The 19,126-nt window shown below is 52.5% G+C and overlaps 6 protein-coding genes across 6 annotated transcripts; 3 read left to right on the forward strand and 3 right to left on the reverse strand.

Moving 5' to 3' along the window:
* Positions 1-887: 887 nt before the first annotated feature.
* INS49_004404 (uncharacterized protein) lies at positions 888-4,945 on the reverse strand (the record flags this gene model as incomplete). The annotated part of the gene is made up of 6 exons (XM_043165193.1): positions 888-1,945; positions 2,026-3,687; positions 3,779-3,806; positions 4,191-4,196; positions 4,266-4,814; positions 4,931-4,945. 6 exons carry the CDS (start codon positions 4,943-4,945, stop codon positions 888-890), a joined length of 3,318 nt encoding a protein of 1,105 aa, XP_043017908.1.
* A 5,712-nt stretch (positions 4,946-10,657) lies between these two features.
* On the forward strand, positions 10,658-11,224 carry INS49_004405 (uncharacterized protein; the record flags this gene model as incomplete). The annotated part of the gene is made up of 2 exons (XM_043165194.1): positions 10,658-10,743; positions 10,798-11,224. 2 exons carry the CDS (start codon positions 10,658-10,660, stop codon positions 11,222-11,224), a joined length of 513 nt encoding a protein of 170 aa, XP_043017909.1.
* A 458-nt stretch (positions 11,225-11,682) lies between these two features.
* Positions 11,683-12,360, reverse strand: INS49_004406 (uncharacterized protein; the record flags this gene model as incomplete). The annotated part of the gene is made up of 1 exon (XM_043165195.1): positions 11,683-12,360. The coding sequence occupies one exon, from the start codon at positions 12,358-12,360 to the stop codon at positions 11,683-11,685; it is 678 nt and encodes a 225-aa protein (XP_043017910.1).
* A 1,852-nt stretch (positions 12,361-14,212) lies between these two features.
* INS49_004407 (uncharacterized protein) lies at positions 14,213-15,373 on the reverse strand (the record flags this gene model as incomplete). Its single annotated transcript, XM_043165196.1, has 1 exon — positions 14,213-15,373. One exon carries the CDS (start codon positions 15,371-15,373, stop codon positions 14,213-14,215), a length of 1,161 nt encoding a protein of 386 aa, XP_043017911.1.
* A 402-nt stretch (positions 15,374-15,775) lies between these two features.
* INS49_004408 (uncharacterized protein) lies at positions 15,776-16,220 on the forward strand (the record flags this gene model as incomplete). The annotated part of the gene is made up of 2 exons (XM_043165197.1): positions 15,776-15,960; positions 16,025-16,220. The coding sequence occupies 2 exons, from the start codon at positions 15,776-15,778 to the stop codon at positions 16,218-16,220; spliced, it is 381 nt and encodes a 126-aa protein (XP_043017912.1).
* Positions 16,221-17,032: 812 nt separating this feature from the next.
* Positions 17,033-19,019, forward strand: INS49_004409 (uncharacterized protein; the record flags this gene model as incomplete). Its single annotated transcript, XM_043165198.1, has 4 exons — positions 17,033-17,163; positions 17,222-17,574; positions 17,737-17,844; positions 18,520-19,019. 4 exons carry the CDS (start codon positions 17,033-17,035, stop codon positions 19,017-19,019), a joined length of 1,092 nt encoding a protein of 363 aa, XP_043017913.1.
* Positions 19,020-19,126: the final 107 nt, after the last annotated feature.

Raw genomic sequence — 19,126 nt, forward strand, 5'->3', positions numbered from 1 at the left:
GCCGACCTTCGAGCACCTGCATGAATTCCCGTTGAGAAGAGTGGAAATGCATCGGTGGCTTTTGACCCTCCAATTGCACGAAGCGAGGGTGGTCAAGTTCAAAGACGCATTCAAACATATGATCGCGACCTTGTGGGATTTCATGTGCAGGCAGAGCACGCGTGGTGATGGCGCCCTCAAGGCTGCATGAAAAATCTTAGCGACTTGGGTCTGGGCGCGAATGAGATGTGGATCAAGACATCAGAAAATTTACGCGCGCGTAACAGGACCATTCTCTGTCTCTTGTTGCGGAAGCAGTCTCGCTTTCTGGCTAGACATTGTAGAGATGTGGACGAAGGATATTTACAGTGACGATGAGGTATCTGTTACGAGGCAATTTGTATTGGCGGCCAGCTTGATTGGAAGCCAGTGGACTGCGTTGGTAAATGGATGGAAGCAAAACAGAGTATCCAGGAATTTCAAGAGGACAGAATCTGTCACCTCACTTGAAGAGAAAGTGCGTGCATCACACAATTATATTTTGCACGTGGTACGGGAGCGGAGCAGAAGGCCAAGTGGACCACCAACGCGCACAGTCTTTAGTGTTTCTGTTGGACGTTGGCTGCAGGAATCCTCATTCCTATCCCTGGGCGTGGCCGGGGCCAACTCCCAACTCTGCGAAAGCAACCCTTGATCCGGAATCAGAGCCGGGGAAAGGGGCGGGCGACAACACGCTCGATCCGCCAAGGCATCTCCATGGATCGACGGATACCATGTCACATCAACACTGGTTTGGATAAAGACACTGATGCAGGTCCTAAAATAAATTTTGCTCTCGAAGTCAAATGAAGTTACTCCCCTCCGCTGTTACGTCTCTGCTACCTGGTGCCGTTCTTGCCAGGTAAGTATCAAGTGTCCTGAACAACGGGGTTGTGTTCGCTTCGCTTCCTGTTGATCCAGGACGAGAGTTCGTCCGCCATCCTAAAGTCCACGGGAAGCCCCCTCCTCATCGCCACGTTGAGCGGCGTCAGCTCGTTATTATCCGTCGTCTCCGGATCAGCGCCGTAATGGAGCAGGACTCTGATGACCTCTACCGAGTGGCCCCACTGCACCGCCAGGGACAGCGCAGTCTTGCCCTCGTTATCACGGCGCTCGACAGCGACCAGGCCCGTCGCGAGGAGAGTTGAGACACACGCTGGGCCGTTCTGAACAGACCACATCAACGGGGTCCAGCCGTCCACATCGAGGTCGTCAATCCCGGGACAGTCGTGGTTCAGGAGGCAAAGCAGCACCTCGTGCGCGCCTCCCTCACATGCGAAATGTATCGCATTCTTCCTGTCTTTGAGCTGAACTGCGGCTTTCTCGATCTCCGCATGCCGCAACAGCGCGTCAACGGATGCAGCGTTTCCCTTGAAGGCGGCCCACATGAGCGGCGACCTTCCCTGATTGTCTGGCAGGTTGACATCGACACCCTCCGTGCCAACAAGCTGCTTGAGGGAGGCAGTCGTCCCGGTCTCGGCCGAGCGGCAGAGCGGCGTGCGGCCCGCGCTGTCTTGATGGTTGACATTGACACCATGGAGCCCCGTTAGGGCTTTGATGATGGGAACATTCTCGACGCCGACCGCATAGAAGAGCGCCGTCATCCTCTTCCAGTCTGTGTCGTCCGGCCTGCAGGCCTCATGCTGCACGAGGGCCGCGCAGATCTTCTCGTGGCCGCCGCTGGCGGCCAACATGAGCGCCGTGCGGTTCCTGCTGCCCTGCGCGTTGACGTCTGTCCGCGAGTCCGCGAGCAAGGTCTGGACGCAGCCGAGGTGCCCGCGGTGTGCAGCAGTTATCAGGGCCGTGTGTAGGTCGGCGAGGTGGTGCTGGTTGGGATCGGCGTCGTTCTCGAGGAGCAGCCTGACAATGCGTTCGCGGCCTCCACGAGATGCCCAGAAGAGCGCCTCGTCCTTGGCCTGCCGAGAGACTGTACCGGGCCCGGCGAGGATGCCGGCGAGGTCTCTTCAAGACCAAAATGCGCTGCCAAGGTGGCAGGCTCGGAGGAACTTGGAAATAATTCCCCTTCGGCCTCCTTTTCGGTTCGGACAAAGGACACCCAGTCGGTGCACCCGCTGCCGGTAACGTCAAGAAGGGACATTGCTTTCTCTCTCAGGTCGTCCGCAGCATCTTTCTCGCAGGCGGCAAAATGGCTGACCCAATGTGAGGCGGCGTATTCATAGAAGTGAAGATGCGAGATCTGAGCCCGGGTTTGTGTCCTCATTTGGGTCACGGGCTCCGCGAACATTTCAACGAAGCCAAACCCATCCCATGGCTCCTCGTCTTCTGCAGCAGTGTCCGGAATCCTGTCTGCATCCCTGTCGGACGGCGTGTCCTCCAGATCGCGCAAGAGGAGATACTTGACACACCTGCTCATAAGCTGCTCGTTCAGCTTGCGTCTGCGATTCTCCTTCTCCTTGTCTGTAACTCTTTTGTGCTCCTTAGTGGCTGCCATCTCATCCCATTCGGACGGCCGGGCTGTGAGAAGCAGTTCCAGCAGTGACTGGTGCACCAAACGCACCGCCAACCCTTTCCCATCCACGAAAGACTCCAACGTTGCCACGAATGGGCGGATGAGACTCAGAAAGTCGATCTCCTCCGCCGCCTCATTGAGAAGAACCAGGCTCTCCGCACTTTCGTCATCGTCCAAGTGCGCCGCCCTCGCGAGCTCGTCAACGGTCATAGCCCTCCGGGCAACGGCGAGGGTCTCCAGGGCTCGCTCCAGGATCTCCCGGTCGTTGCATGTGGCAGACTCGGCGTCCTTGAAGAGATTTTCGTACATGTCAACGAGCTTCGGGTCTGTTTCGAGGAATTCCAGACACTTCTCGATGCGGCTCTCGTTCTTGGCGCCGGCCAGCGAGGCCATCGCCATCTGGAGCCAGATGGCGGAGCCCCCGGCGCGCTTTGCTAGCTGCTCAATGGCCCTGTCCCGCACCTTGCTGTCTTTGATCTGTCGCAGGGGCTTGTCTCCTAGGTGCCTGGCTAGGATGTGGTCGCGCTCCTCAGTGGGGTTCATGTCAATGTGGAAGAGGGGTATCTGGCGGACTTTCTTGATCGCGGGCTCATCTTCTGTCGTCTCGGAGCTAGTCAAAGTCTGCAGGATGTCGTCTCGCTGCCGTGAAGACACGAATACCTTGACCAGGGCGCCGTTGTTGATGAGGTTTCTGAACAAAACGAGGACGTCGCTCCTGGCATCCTCGTCGCACTCATCCAATCCGTCGAGTACGATGAAGACCTGCTCTTTGGAATCCTGCAGGCAACTACAGAGGAACTCGGCTAAGACGGCGGGTTTGTTGGACGGCTTGTCTAGGGTAGTAGCCTGACGTTGCTCGGACCAATCCTTGAACTTCTCTTTCAGCTCCCTCTTGGTCTGTAGCAGCTGGTACGTCAAGCTGCAGAGGATGTATCGGAACTCGTCGTCTTCCTGCTGCGTGCAGTGATAGGCCAGGACGGGTGCTCTCGCTTCTTCACGTAGATACTTTGTAACGAAAGCGGCCATGACTGTTTTGCCGCAGCCCACGACTCCATACATGGTTAAGACACCATGAGGCCCGTATGCCCAGTCTTCGAAGCTATCTTCGGAGATGATCCAACGACAGGCTTCATCCGAAATGCCGTCTTCGTCGACATTGTGGTTTCCGATGTGGTGTTGCTTGTACAAGTTGTCATTGACTAGGAGACAGTATGAGTAAGTGAATGGTGGGCTAGGGGTTATTTGCTTTGCGAAGATTCCCGCTATGATCGACGCAAGTGGGATACGCACCGAAGTCTTCAGTCTGCTGATCCAAGATCTTTTTCACCGTCACAAGAGTCTCAGCTTCCATCATATTAGATAATCTGTCGGCGTGGCCGTTGAATGTGGTCACCATGTCCGGGATTTCGGAGTGAAAAGTCTCTAGAAGTCGTTTGATACGACTCTCTTCCCGTAAAAATGCCATAACCTTACTATAGAAAGAGAGCAGGGTCGAATAGCACGCCACTAGGATCTTGTCGATCATCAGCTCAAGTCTCGTGAAATAGCCAGCAGGGCGAGATGCGAGCTGACTTACGTTGTGTATTTCAGAGGAATCACTGTTTGACCAGAGCACTGTGTTGCACCGTTCAATCACCGGTATGTGGTTCAGAAACTCGCGAATGTGTCCTGTCAGACCATCATAGGCGCCACATAGACTTACGGCTATCTATGTCGCTCGCGCGTGATTAGCTAAATCGCATTTATCAACAAGTCAGCCAGTGTGTCAATGACATACCGCAACGATTCCCTTGAAGAGACCCAATACAGCACCGAGCTCCGGCAATGGGATCCAAGTGGCTACGAGGTTGATGTAGCTGCAGATGTTGCTCACGTACTGCAGGCCGGCGGCCATCTTGCCCCTCTTGAGCCAGGAGCTTGACTGGTGCTGCTGGTCAGTCTCGTCCAGCTCTTCGAACAGGGTTTTGATCGAGGTCTCGTTGGACAAATTCGCCCTCTCGTCCTCACTCAGCCGCGACCAAGCCTCGTCATACGCGGTGCCCGAGACCTTAGCCTCAGGGGAGCGTCTCAGCGTAAGCGCATGGTCTGGAGGTCTGGTGGTATCGGGCTTGTCAGACTGTGCATCAGGACTATCTGAGGCACCAGGAGACTCCGTTTCAGTCCTTTCGTGATTTTCGACCGGCAAAGGTCGCGGGGGCTGCGAGGAGTCAAGCTGATGTGCGGATGTGGCGGAGTGCAGTGAGCGTCTATCTTTGTGGAACGCGTCCTGGTCCTCCTTATGAATGGCATCGAAATCGACCTGCTTGTGCTCTTGGGGCTTTGGCGACTGTGAGCGAGAACGGCAATGAAACAATCCCGAGAAAAAACGGTGAACACGGGACGGCTGGTAGATAGTCACGCATTAGCTTGAAGCTGTATTGCTCTCTATAGGGAAATAGCTACCTTGTGATCCTCCATGTTGTATTGCGTCGTAGGATCTTGTGAAAACAAAGGGATCCTGCGGTGCCGGACAGTCTAGTTGTGAAGACACTGCACAGCCTGACAACTGTACGAGGAAGATAGTGGCTGAGACTTGAGAAGTTATAGAGGTTTCCAGCCCTCTGCGTTGAGGAAATGGAGGAGGGATGCATCTCGAGAGCCAAATCTAGGAGACATTCCACTCTGTATAAGACAGCCGCCGTGAACGCGCCTGTTGATAGGCGTGGGGCGCCACCCCGGACGCTTCCCAAACACGACCCTTGCACATGCATGCTGTCTTTCAGTAAGGGGGAGGGACGGTGTGGCGTTTCAGCGATGCAGACCTAAAGTATAAAAACTTTGTACTGGTACAGATGGTTTAGTTACTCTGCTCCATATCACGCTGTGCTGTCACTCGTCTAGCGAAGCCAAGAGCGTAGAAATCTCTGTGATAGCATTGCCTGATTGATCCTGTCTGGTGCTCGCCCTTTTTTTCTTCTTCTATGATTTCGGGTCTTTTCAGCCCATCAATTACCGTCACAGATATGTGGGAAAAATTACGGGAAAGCTGTGGACCGTCGCACGCTTGACGGGGCAAAATACGACGGTAGACATCGGCCAGTGGTTCGCTTCGAGTCAATTGTGCATGTGCTAAACCGCTTTTCAGCTGGCCAAGCCTGGCAGAATCATTAACCGTGCATCGATCCAACACCACTTACATATCTAAATATCGGTCCTACCAAAATACTGGGCTTGCTGATTCGGGGGAGTTTTCGGTTTTCTACCCACGTTATAGTAGAAAACGGAGATTCGTACAGACTAAATAAAAGGGTACACAGATATGTAATACCCCTAGTACACCAAATAGCAAATTACACACCCACACCTAGTACCCACACTCAACACCCACACTCAACACCCACACTCAACACCCATACTTAACATCCATACCTAATTTACATACTTAATTCATATACCTAAGCTAATTCACATACCTAAAGCTAATTCACACGCCTAAGATCAAGTCACACGCTTAAGGCTGGTTAGGTGTGCAAATTAAACGTGTGAATTAGGTGTAGGCATGCCAATTGGGTGAGATGCTGCAGCTTTGGCGCTGGTGAGGTATCTGTGCAAACTCCGTTTTAGTCTGTACGAATCTCCGTTTTCTTATAGTATTTATAAATAGTCCACATATGTAGTCTTCCCTCACTTAGCTTCCGACACGTCCCAACTGATTTGGTCGCAACCCAGCTTTGATCAACCTACACCCCGCCCATATCTTGACGCTTTGTACTTCTTGTCAATCTACCTGCATGTGAATGATGGTTGCATGGTTCAATTATGAATCCCCGAGTAATCCCACCTAGCGGCGGGTGGTAACCACTCTCCCATTTCTAAGCTGAACCATTTCCCTAGCTTTTAAGTGGTTCACACTCCAAGATATCCAAGTCTCTTACATAGCTGAAAACCACCTAATGTCACATGATCTACCTTCTGAATACGTAGATTACCCTATCCAATGTGTTGTGGAGAGCACCATGGCTTTGAAAGAATTAGAAATACATTGCTACATGTCTGGTTGATAAAAAACAAACCAACACTGTTGCCTCAAACGTCGGTCTCTCGCTCAGCAGGCTGCAGAAGAGGACGCGGTGATTGAGGCGCCTCGCAGAAGCCCGCGTGCGGCGCGAAGTTACTCGGGAGCGGACGCTATACAATGTCAATCTCCTGTACATCCATGTCCTCAAAGAGCGCAGTTCCACCGCCATCTTGTACCATAGATGTCCACACGCCTACCCGCACATAAGTATCGGTTCCTGAGAGATGGTGGATGAGGAGGCCACAAGCGTCCCTGTTGTTAATGCGTGAGGTCCATGACACTTCCTCAGAACCGGCGCGAAATCCGTTGGCGTCTAGTTCGCTTTGAATCACTTTTTCTTCTCCGTCGAGACCGGTCTGTCTTTGTGCTTCCGGGTCAACTTCCTCCGAGCTCTGCGCAACTGCCAATCTTGTCGACAACAATGAGCCGCTCTCGATTTCAGCTTCGTCGCCTTGCCGATCTGCTTGGCTCTCTGAGATTGCACAACTCGACTCGGTAGAATCGTCGGGACGATTTATACAACAGTGGTGTGCTGCTTCGAGCGATCCTCTGTGGTAAGAAGTATGGAGTCCTCTGTGGTAAGAAGTATGGGATGATTGGCTCGACTTCGTACTTGCAATAAGTAACATTACTAATTTCCCTCGATCGCATATTTCCCCAGCAGGAACCCAATCGAGCTGGTAGTATGTGACAGCTTCTCTGTCCCAATTACACCACAGGAAGGAAGCCTTGTAACACTGAAGCATAGCAAGATCAGACAAGACCGGCGTGATCTTACCCTGGATGCGAATGCGTCCATGTTGTACTCGACCGAAAGGATTCTTTCCAACGGAAATGACAGTTGCATCGCCCACTGTACTCTCCGCGGACATCTCAGAACAAAATACTGGATATGTTCCTGCTTCGACTCCGACATCCAGTCTAATCGGACTCCACGATGGCGCAATGTAGGGTGATGGTGAGCGTAACATGGCAAGCAGGCCCGGAAGCTCAATGTGGTACTTCGTGTTCTCGATAGGATGCACGTGCGCATACCAAACCAACGAGGATGGCAATTCGGTTTTCCATAGGCCAGCAAGATATTCATCACCATTTTTATCGGCAAGATACTTGGCCATTCCAGAAATCCCAGGTAGTTTATCCTCAACGTATGTGAAGAGTCTGACACCATAAGAACTCAAAATATATTGCCATTGAGTGTTCCCGAATTCTGAATGAGCGTCATCCAACGCCTTAGCCATGCGGGGAATAGCATTTTCTTGCCGATATCCGTTCTCGGAGACAATATGACGGCATTGGAAATGGATCATTGATTTACCGAAGATTAAGAGTCGGTTGGACATCTCAGACTCCTGCAAGGTCCATCCTCGGCTTGCCCATGAGGTTCGGAAAACATCCAAGAGGGGCCAGCCATAGAGCGCCTTTTCGCGACAAAATCCAGATGCCACTAGGTTGTAATGACCGTTGATATCCGGTGCTACCCGTGATTGGAAGGGGACTGAGACGTGTCTGCGATGCCGTACCAGGAAACCCTCGTTGCTGGCAGTGGATGATGGGGTGCAAATCGTGACAAACGCATTGCTGTAAATCAGTGTCATAGACGCACTTTCTCTCTCCCAGTCCGAAATCTCGTCCTGGATAATGCATAGCGAATCGACCCATAGATAACGAATTGATAGAACTTTGCAAACTTTGAATGCATCCAATATGACTTGAGAAACACGTTGCTTAGGCACATGCCGTCTCATAGACTCCATAGAGCCTAGTTCAGCGCGCACCTGCTCTACACCGCCAGTCGCAAGTGGTGAGCCCCAACAGTAACTCAGGGCGGCGTATCTTGGGTTATCGTTTTCATCCCTCCGAATAATTTGAGATGAATCAATCAAGCGGATGAAATCGAGACTTGTCTGAGGCCCCAGATCGAGAAGGCGAGTTGGGAGGAAGTCAGTCGCTGTGTAGTGGTCGCAATTTTGGACACAGTCGGCCAGTGCGTCGGCCATAAACTGGATGCTTTCTTCACATAGTGGATCTGCTTTCCGAAGGCGGGGGATCCTGAGCCATGAAGCTATATCTGCTATACAATTACGTGGTGAGATTAGCGAAATGGATTCACCATTTTCGTCGAGCTCTTCTGGGGGACTAACCGCTATCGCTTTCAAGAGCAAAGATCACACAGTCGCGAAGTATATCGGGTATGGGAGAGGCGGGTGGTGTGCTTGGAATATCAGGGCGCCAGGTCAGTTCGGCCACTAAAGCTGCTAGCCCAAGGTTTGGAAAGTCGGGCCACCCTGAACGATATGCCAGAGTAATCTCAACAAAGCCAGTATAATCGAATTTGGCCCGGAGGATCTCGAGCCGCAAAATTGAACAGAAGCCGCAGCCTCGAAGTTCATTTTGCTCCAAGCGCGGCAAAGTTGGTAGAAAGTCAACGACCCTGTAATCGAGTGGGAACCTGCCAACTGCGTCACCGTACAAGTCAGCGTACGGGTAATTGCGAGGGTGAAACCCAGCTGCGGCGTCAATGTCCCAGCATGGCTCCCTGATGTCTTGTGTTACGATAAATGACGCGAGCATTTCGTCGTTAAACGGGATCACAGAACACGTAGCGCACAGATTTCCTCCGTTCGGTTCGGCGAGATTTCGTGGTGATTCTGTTGCCATGACATCTGAGTTTGGTCGTTGTCGACTAGAAGTGGATCTGCCTCTATTGTAGACAGGTGAGGAGAAAGGATGAATGAAATACATGCAGGATGGAAACGTAAGCAAGCGGGGAATAAATCGCGGCTGACAGACTTTGTCAGGCTAATCACTGTTGTGTAACAATCAGCTTGCAGAAGAGAGGTCGATGCTAATCCAGGATTGTCAGGCGAGGGTTCGTAGACATGTGCAATTGGCCGAAGGCAGTAGTGTAGCGGGCACTGCTTTGTATCAAAAGAGAAGCAGTTCAAGGGGAACTAGGCATGTTAACTAATACAATCGGCAACGGCCGAAGTTTGGCCTCACTCGGGTAAGGACTTGTACAGGCAAAGACAAGAGCCCAGATCAAGTTTAGTCTTCTAGCAACTGGAGTCTGGGTATCAGTTCATTAACAATGAAATCAGGGCCGTGAACCGGAGTAAGGATATCGCAATAGGCATAAGATCGTTTCTGACCACAAGAGACATGGATGATAAGCATACATCCAAATTTGTCCCTTGCCATCGGTCCATTCAGACTAGCAGTCTGATGAATATCTGATGGTGCAATCTTGTCAACTCCTCAGTCCCAAAAACCCCGCCTCACCGCCGATGAGTCACAGTTTCTTTTCAAAAGTAGGCTCGAAAATTCCATCCTCAATTTCTCACCATATTACCTAGTCAGGGCGCAATGGCGGATGAACAATTAATGATTCAAGCACTCCTGAAGGAGCTGTCGCAGACGCGATATGCCTGCTCTGGTCTCACCAAGCTGAATGGCGGGACTGCAAACTTCCTTTACCGCGGCAACCTGCTTCAGCCTCTGGATCCGCACGATGGAGCGATGGAACCAGACACCAAGACGGTAGTAGTCAAACATTCTGAGGGCTTTTCACCGGGCAATTGAGATTTCTTGCTCGACGTTTCGCGCTGTGTAACGACCCCCCCCCCCTTCCACACCATCTGTAATCTCCTCGTTGTGTTAGCACATGTTCTAAACCTCCTGTATTCTACCAGAATTTTGAAGCGTCGATGCTCCATGGACTCACAAACTTCTCATGGAACCCCGCTACCGCAAACACGGTGGTAAGGTCACCACGTCTTTACTTATTTGACCGTAAAACAAATACGCAGGTTCTGGAAGATTGTTCCAATACCACAGATCTCAAGACGATATTTACCTCCACCGAGGTCAACGGAGCTCTGCCGGGCACCAGCCCAGCCTCTGTGGCCCGCGATGTAGGGTCCTGGCTTCGCTCCTTTCATGAGTGGACGTCAGAGCCCGGGCAGGCTCCTCTCCGAGAGACTATCGGGCGGAACTCCGAGGCGCGAAAGTTGAAACGCAAAGTCACCTATGATAGCTTTGTTGGAATACTTGAGATCTATCCTGAGCTCGTGGAAGGGCATGCGGAGAAATTGAAAGGCGTACAGGATGCAATGGCCGCAGAGTTCGAGCTTGACCAGCCACCAAAGGGTGACGACGGAAGCTGGGGACTCATACATGGGGACTTTTGGACGGGCAAGTAAGTTGAAGAATCAAGCGAGAATCCCGAACGAAGACTGATGACACGTATCAGTGTGCTGCTTCCGAATGCCAAATGGAAAGAGGACCATCACCCAGTGCAAGAGCCCAACCATCTTTTCGTCATTGACTGGGAGCTGGTTCAGTTCGGCCACCGGGCCATTGACGTCGGTGGGATGTTGGCTGACCTGTACGAACGGAAGCATTTCAAGGATAACGACGCCATAGTTCCGGCCATGGAAGGATTGGCCGATGGCTACGGACAAATCAGTGATGAGATGGCTTTTCGGACTGCCATCCACGCGGGTGTCCACTTAATCTGCTGGCACATAAGGCGCAACCCAAATGTCCCTTTCTCGGATCCCATGGAGAAAGTCCTGTCCGCGTTGGCTCTCGGGAGGGACTTCGTTCTGAAAGGATGGCAAAAGGACAAAAGGTGGTTTGAAAATACTGTGCTGGCGCCGTTATTTGCGGCGCGTTAGAAGCTGGCGACCACTGAAGCTGTACCCGGGGTTTTTCATTCTAAGAAATCTTCTCGTATCGTAGACCGTTGAATGATTAAGTAGTTCAGTAACAACACATGCACTCGCACCATGAAAGTATCCAATTTCTCAAATCGCATGGAAATTTCGGGAGAAAGAATTGCAACCCTGGCACTTCTACATTTTGCAGTTTCTTCGATTTTCACGACAACTGGGCCTTTTTTGTATGGTATTCATGCCTCGAAGGTGCTATTGCCGTTTGAAAGGCACAAGTATGACTTCAAAACTATGTCTTTAGCAATGACATCGAGATCACGTTTGATGGAAGTATGACTCCCATGGCAGTCCATGGTGCAGATGTAATGATTCTTATTTGCAATTGCTTATGCATTTATATATGCAATGAATTTTACCGCCCTAACGTATGTGCCATGTGGATTCCCAGCAGCGAACGGTATTTAGACCATCTTGGGCACAACGATCTCCTTGATAGTCCAGACCTTGCCGTTCTGGCTGTTGGACAGGCCCGAGTAGGTAGCCTTCTGCGCGGTGGCGATGGTCTTGCCAAATGCAGCATCCGCCCCGGCGAGGGTGATCTCGGTGTCGATGTACCTCTGCTCAGCCACGGTGGGGCTGCAGTTGTTGTTGCACTCGGTGCCGGTGCCGTAGCCGCGCATGAAGGGGCCCGACTTGTGCTCGAACGAGCTGAGCTCCTTGCCGGTGTCGGCGTCGGTGACGGTCTGGCGCCACGTGTCGTTGTCCTCGAGCAGCTCGTAGACGATCTTGACCTTCTGGTCCGCGGACACGGGGCTCGCGTTGCCGTCGAGCTGGCCGAAGGAGCCGAAGAGGGAGGCGCGCACGCACCACTCGCCCTTGCCGGCGCCGCACCACGAGTTGTCGGCCCACGACTCGAGCGTCGTCTGGACGAGGTCGCCGGTGCCGTTGGACATGCCGGGCCACAGGAACAGGACGCCGTTCTGGGTGGAAGGAGCTGCGCCAGGGATGAGGGTTGTGACAGCCTTGATGATGGTAGAGGTAGTTGGGCCAAGGGAGACGGAGCCGCCCCAGCTGTCAGCGAGAGACGTGCCGACCATGGCGGCGGCAACGGCCGACTGGAAGAGTCCTGAGTAATGCATTATGACTGGAAGATTAATGAGTGACGTTTAATGAGTGAATGTGTATCTTGCTTTGAACTCAGGCAGGGAATGAATGATGATGAAAGCAACCTTCAACGACACCGGGGGAATGCAGGGCACAAGGCATTTTATCTTCTCAGCTGGCCTGCCTCAAAAGATAATTGTTTACGATCGTGGGCCCACGGACAAGGCCTGTCGTTCTGGAAGAGCAAGGAAGTGGCCTTCCCCTGATCGGGGACTTCACCTCATCCACCAATGAGAAAATGTGCCGAAATGTCAAGCTGCGGTGACGGGCACCCTCCGCCTGACCTCGGCTCACCCATTGGTTACCTTCCTGCCAGTTTTGGTCGTGTCCGGAAAATCGGCAGTGCCGCTAAACATGTAGAGCGGAGAACGAATTGTTTGAAACTGACGCCCATTTAAAGTTAAGGAGTAGAGTTAAGGCCGTTTTTGTGGGGGCCACTCCTCGAAACATCCACCCGAAAGCCCACCATCGTTCTTCAGAAAGCAGTAAGCGATGAAAATGATTCCACTCGGTCCGCCGCTAGTTAAGGACAGCAATATGTCTTGCATGCCACGGTCGACCGACTGCCGATTAACAGCTAGCTCCGGCACTTGTAAATCTTCGTCCAAGGCTCGCATTGAGCTTGTTCAACAGTCGGGAACCATACTGCATCAACGAAGAGAGGCAAAAAAGTCAATTGCTTTCCCGAGTCAAGCTCTCCCGAGCGGATTGTTTCAGATGCCCTCTATACCATTCTTGGCTTCTTAACGGACATTGGGTTCCCGTACTTGTCCAAAAGGGTACAGCATGGTCCGGCATGGGTCGAGGATTAACTGGGGGCTCCCGGTCTCTCCAAACGAGTTGCACGCCATTGATTCATGGACGGGCTGGACCGTCGTCTTCAACTACGAAGTACCCACTCGGCCTTCAATCAGAACCACCTGAGCTAAACGTCTTGGGCCAAGCCTCTCCGAAATCCACACAGGGTAAATCCAAGGCTCCAGTGTATCCAGCCAGCTATCACCGATTAGCCGGAGACAAATCTCCTCCTGACTGTGCTCGCTACTGAAAGGGGCTCATGTTTTCATGGGCCGGACACTCGGCCGAGGAAATCGGTTCATCTACCACCGTGCATAACTCGACATTAGCTGTGGATATGGTGCTCAGTGTGTCGAGAACACTGGACCCAACTGATCACCGCCAGCCAGAGTGGATTATTCACTCTAACATCGGGAGATCACTCTTCCGGAAACACAAACGAACGCGGCTGAAATCGTCTAGTTGAAAGTGAGGCGTAGTATAGGAGGTTAAAAGGAATCCCAGACCAAGCGGCCAGGCTGCGTTTGGGAAACAGCCTGAGAGTGCAACCTTCGCGTCCCTATACGGATGGGTTAGGAAGCGTTTGAAGTTAGAAGGGCAGACTTCATTGTAGGAGCTTAAGACAGGAGCCTTGTTCTGTCCAGGACGTTCACTACATAATACCTTGTTCCTTGAGTGCTCTTGATAATGTATTCTTTGACCACTTGCCCTCTTCATTGGTTCTCCTCCCTCACATGAGCCTTGCAGAATATACATCTTAGGCCAAAATTGTCCCATGATTCTGGAAAGAATAACCAGTCTGCCGGTGATATGCTATAAACCGGCTCTAGAATCAGCTCAGAGTCGACTAGTGTGGTGGAAGCTATTCCATTCATGGTCGACGTTCAGATACATTCAGCAGCCGCGTGGGGCATCCCTCCACGTAGCAACACCATAACCGACCACCTGAACACAAGGGATGGACACGAGGGAAGGCACGGAGCACAAGACAACGCCGAGAATATCAGTATAGAGGGCATCAATGCTCATTCAATCATCAAGAATGACCCTAACTCCACTGCCGCTTAGTCTCGCCTGGAGATCATCTTCCGCTGCCCTCAGCGCTTCATCAACATAGTCCTCCATCTCAGATTTGAGCACAACATCGACACCAATGTCATCAAATCGTTCATCTATGAACTCGCGGATCTCTAGACGCGTCTCTTCAAGCCGATCATCTACGTATTGCTTAAGCCCCTCTAGTTGGGACTCCTTGTCCTCGGCCGTTGCCTCGGCCAGCCGGACCAGCCTCTGGTCTGCGTCATCGATTCTTTCCTTGAGCAGAGCCTCCTTCTTCTCGGCTTGCAGCACCAGGTCTCTTAGTCGATCAGCCATTTGCCCGGCTTTGTCTATTGGTACAACCGCCTTGTGGACATCAAGTGGCTTCTCGTGACCCCCGGAGCTCGTTCGTGCCCTCTTTCGGGACACCGAAGCGTCGTGCGGGTCTGGCGGTGAGAGACCGAGGTCATCATAGGAAGGCGGGCTTTCAGTTGGCCGGTCTGCGGCGACCGCATCCGCTATGTCGTCCGGGGGGACAACCTTCCCTCCTGGACTTGAATACCAGCGTTGAAAATCGGCATGGTGAGGACTCGAATCCAGTTGCCCGCTCGTCGACGCCGCCTCACATAGGGACGAGGCCTTTGCGTCTGATATCGCGTTGCTCGGCATGTAAATTGCCATGGACTGTACCTTGGCAAGCCGCTGGAATGCCCCTAGCAAACGGGCATCCTCGTGAGTTTTCGGCACTAGGCTTCGGAAGTTTGGCACGATCCACTCGGCAGGTTTGGAGAGAGTGAAATGTAGACGTATTGTTTCTTGGCCTGCTATCTTCTTATATAGTGGAGCCAGTCTCTCCGGCAATTGTTGTCGGTCATACACGAGCGACACAATTTGTTCGGGGCGGATGCACAGATGCACGTTGGACCGCACGGTATCATAGTGGTCGGTCTGGGAGGATGGAACCAGTAATACGACGGGCGACTGGAGCTTGAAGAACGCTGCATTGGAGCACAGGTCGAAGAATATGGTCATGGACGAGTGGATGGCGCAAGAACCTTGTTCGAGGTGTTGTGGATGGAGGGCATCTTTTTCTCGGGAGTCGACGATCACATGTCTTCGGATGTTCACAGGGGCAGGGAGCGCCGCCGCCATGACTGGTACTACTAAAGAAAACAATCCCGCATTAGCAAGTATCGGACCATCCAACGGTGGTACGATGCAGGAGTATCGAACACGAGGCTCTAGTCGACTCCGCAAGGCACGCTTCACTGGAAGTGATCCCCCCGAGTGAGACGAGCGTCAGAGGACACAAGCACACACAGGATTCCCGCCCTCCCTGGCTTTGAGTCAGCTATGGTAGCTTGGAGCAGCCTCGACTCCGCGTCAGGGAGATAGCTCGGGGTCTAAATATTGAATGTAGGATGTTATGTGGTGTGGCTTTGAGGAAGAGAGGATCGAACCGAGACCAGGCTCAATGTAGACAAGAGTCAAGGGACAGGGAGGTACAGAAGTCACAAGCCCTGGATCTGGCAACTGTCCTGTGGCGACACCAGTATGGCAACCCAGTCTCGTGTCGGCAACGCGGTCCTCTCTGGCTTCGGTCTCTACGAGGAGGAAGATAACGGCGCCACTGCCGAAGCTCAAGCGACTGGACGAGTCAAGACGACGTCGAATCCGAACTTGAAGCTCCGCCAGCGACACGGTCCTTCCTGGCCTCGACTTGATGAGAATGCGAAGAGGTAGATGGAAAGCGTTGGCCCCAAAGCCCAGGGGACGGTCGAGCTCCGGCCTGTCGAGTTCTAGGAGCTCGACCCAGATGCTCGGCTGGGGCCACCCTGTAGCTTGGCGATGGGGCGACGGCACACTGGCGTTCTGTGGTGCTTACTGCGGGAAGAGTGCAATGCAGTATTTTGTCGCTGGACTTGTCGCAGCAGATGCAGTGATCATGGCAGCTGTGGATGGTGCGGGTACGGAGGAGTTTGGGAACGGGAAAGGTTGAGGTTGGAAAGGCGAGAGGGGAGAGGTAGACCACGCATTGATTGAAAGGAGGCAGATTGGTCACGGAGCTTGGGCCACCCAACGCGTTAAGCTGGGTGAATACGATAACAAGCGGACCCCAAATCCTGCGGATTCAATGTTAATGACGTCTTGCCGCCTCACGAGCAAGCAATAGGTAGTCGCGTCTACTGCTAAAACACTAACATGCTCTGTTCCACACTGCCCACATGGCTAGGTGCAACACCAAGATCCCATGGTGACAGTAGCCTCGAGCTACAATGCCTAAGGGGCAACAGGACCCATGCGTCATCGAGATGCCTGCACCAGAACTTCTCCGTACAATCTCATTCTTGACCATGCAGTGTTTGTGTGTACCTGCGTGGGCACAATCGCTGCCCACGAATCACCATCCAGACCTGCTACTCCGATCGTAATCAGTATTCTGATGTTGTCATGACACAGACCCGGAGATGCTACAGGCTGCTATCAATTGCGCTTGCAACAGACGGTCTTGATACGAATGACCCGAGCTCAGCGCCGGTCCGAGTCCGCTGATAGCTATCTCTAGAGCTTGCTTCCATGCATCAATGTTGGGACCGAGCGAGGTTGGTTTTAAAACAACCTGTTCTGTATGGCCGATTCAAATGTTCCCCGCGCGGCTTCTTCCTGCCTCCTTTTTGAGGTCCCAAACGGTCGTCCTGAAGACTTCAGCACGGAATCTTTTCCTGGATTCCAATCTTTTGTGTGTCAACACAAAACTCACATCCAGCCATATTGGTCGAAAACATGTCCCAGTTGTATCCTTCAACGAACATGGAGGAGATCGAACTTTCTCGAACGAGCTCGCCTCAGGGCGACAGTGAGAAGAGAAACGCAGAACGCAAGAGAGCCCCGGCTGTTATAGTATTCACTTCTACGAGGGCATTGTGGGCTACGTTCGCTCTGTAAGGCCTGGTTACCTGATGCACGGGTTTGATTGTCAAAAGGCTGATATGTCCGCAGGATTTATGGTGTCAGCTTTCTCCTTTGTCTCGTGGGAGCAGTCGTGCTCAGCATGGACTCATATGTCATGTCGCATTTCTCCGGGCACAATATCCTAACCGTCCTGACCATGGTGGTCCTCATCGTGAGCGGCATTCTCAGGCTCCCCATGGCCAAGTTCATTGACGAATTCGGTCGTGCTCATGGGTTTCTCATGGCGGCCGGGCTCTCGATCATGGGTCTGATCATCCAGGCCGCGGCTCAATCCCTCGTCACAACGATCGTCGCGCAGGTTCTCTTCGGCATTGGATGGAACTGCCTGGACTATGTATTGAGTATAGTGCTAGCAGACATGACCTCGCTCAAAAACAGAGGTACGCCAATTTCCTTAATGACCTGTGCAGTATGCTCGTTGCAAAGTCGTTCCAGATGCCCAAGAATGAAAAGAACCCCAAGATACGGCGTCTACGCAAACCTAAGCACCAGCGTCCTTCTTTGCTTTCAGCAGAGACTTTTGCTGACTTCCTACTGAATAGCCCTAATTTACGGCATCTACGTGACCCCTATTGTTATCACCAGCTTCGCGGCGCCAGCCATCGCAGAACAAATTTACTCTCGATTCGGCTGGCGCATGGCGTTTAGTGGTTCTGCCGGCATCTTGTCTGTCGTTTGTCCTCCCCTTGGTATTGTACTTTTTCATGCTCAGTCCACTTCCGGGGAGGCCGACGAAGAGAGTGGCGAAGCCAAGCTAGGAAGCAAACCAAGTCTCTGTGATCGCCTGGGACGATTCGCGGTCGAGCTTGATCTGCCCGGTGTTTTCCTTGCTATTGCTGGACTTTGCCTCTTGCTACTCCCTCTAACCCACCCACCTGGGGCTCAGGACAGCTGGGCAAACAGCACCGTCATCGTCATGATCGTCGGAGGAATTTGTAGCCTGATCGGGCTTTTCGTCTGGGAGAGTGACCTGGCTCCTGCCACTTGGGTTCCCGGGGCCCTGTTGAGAGACAGGAACGTACTTGGCGGGTGCTTGGTGGGCTTGTTCTCCGTCGCATCCACTGCGAGCTGGGGCTCCTATTACAGCTCATACCTTCAGGTGGTCCATGATGAAACAACTACTATTGTGGGCTTAATTACAAGCAGCCATCTGGCCGCCTACGCGTTCGTTGCTCCACTTCTTGGATTGTAAGTTGTTCCATCAAGCTTGATGATCCCATGATGGTTTTCGCAGAGCTTCTAACAGGTACCCAGCATGATTCGTCACACTGGAAATTATAAAGTCCCAGCCTTCGTTGCCGTTCCTATTCTGGGAGTTTTCACAGGTTTTCTTCTGGTCTTCCACGGACCAGAGGCTCCTGCCCCTGCGCTCGTAATATTCCAGATGTTCATTGGGTACTCCTTGAGATTCTTCATAGCATGCAGTCAAATGGCAGTCATGGCCAACATCGACCATAAAGACGTCGCTCTTTCCGTGGGAATTTGGGGCACGTTCGTCTCGATAGCAGCGGCCGTCGGCTCTGGAATCTCTGGGTCGATATGGGCGAGAGCTGTGCCCCCGGTCCTGCTAGATTCTCTCCCAGCCGACAGCAGGAATTTCACCGAGGCGATAACCGGCTCTTCGGAGAACGAAAAGACATATCCGATTGGGAGTCCGATACGGGACTCCGTGGTTACAGCAATTTGGGCAGCTCAGGAAGAAATGGTCATCATGGGTCTATGCTTTGTCCCGGTGGCTTTCGCCTGCATATTTATGTGGAGGAATATCAACGTGAGGAAGATCGACAACGGCGAGAAGGTGGCAGCCAGGGCTGTGATATGGTAATCATAGAGTATGGCTTGATGCATTTTGCACCGTCTTGGATTGTTCAGTCTCACCACGAGGCAGTGCTAAGAGAAATCATTTGGCTACCGGATTCGGGCCATAATAGT

The sequence above is a fragment of the Diaporthe citri genome (assembly GCF_014595645.1).
Source record: "Diaporthe citri strain NFHF-8-4 chromosome Unknown scaffold_12, whole genome shotgun sequence".
Lineage (NCBI taxonomy): Eukaryota > Fungi > Ascomycota > Sordariomycetes > Diaporthales > Diaporthaceae > Diaporthe > Diaporthe citri.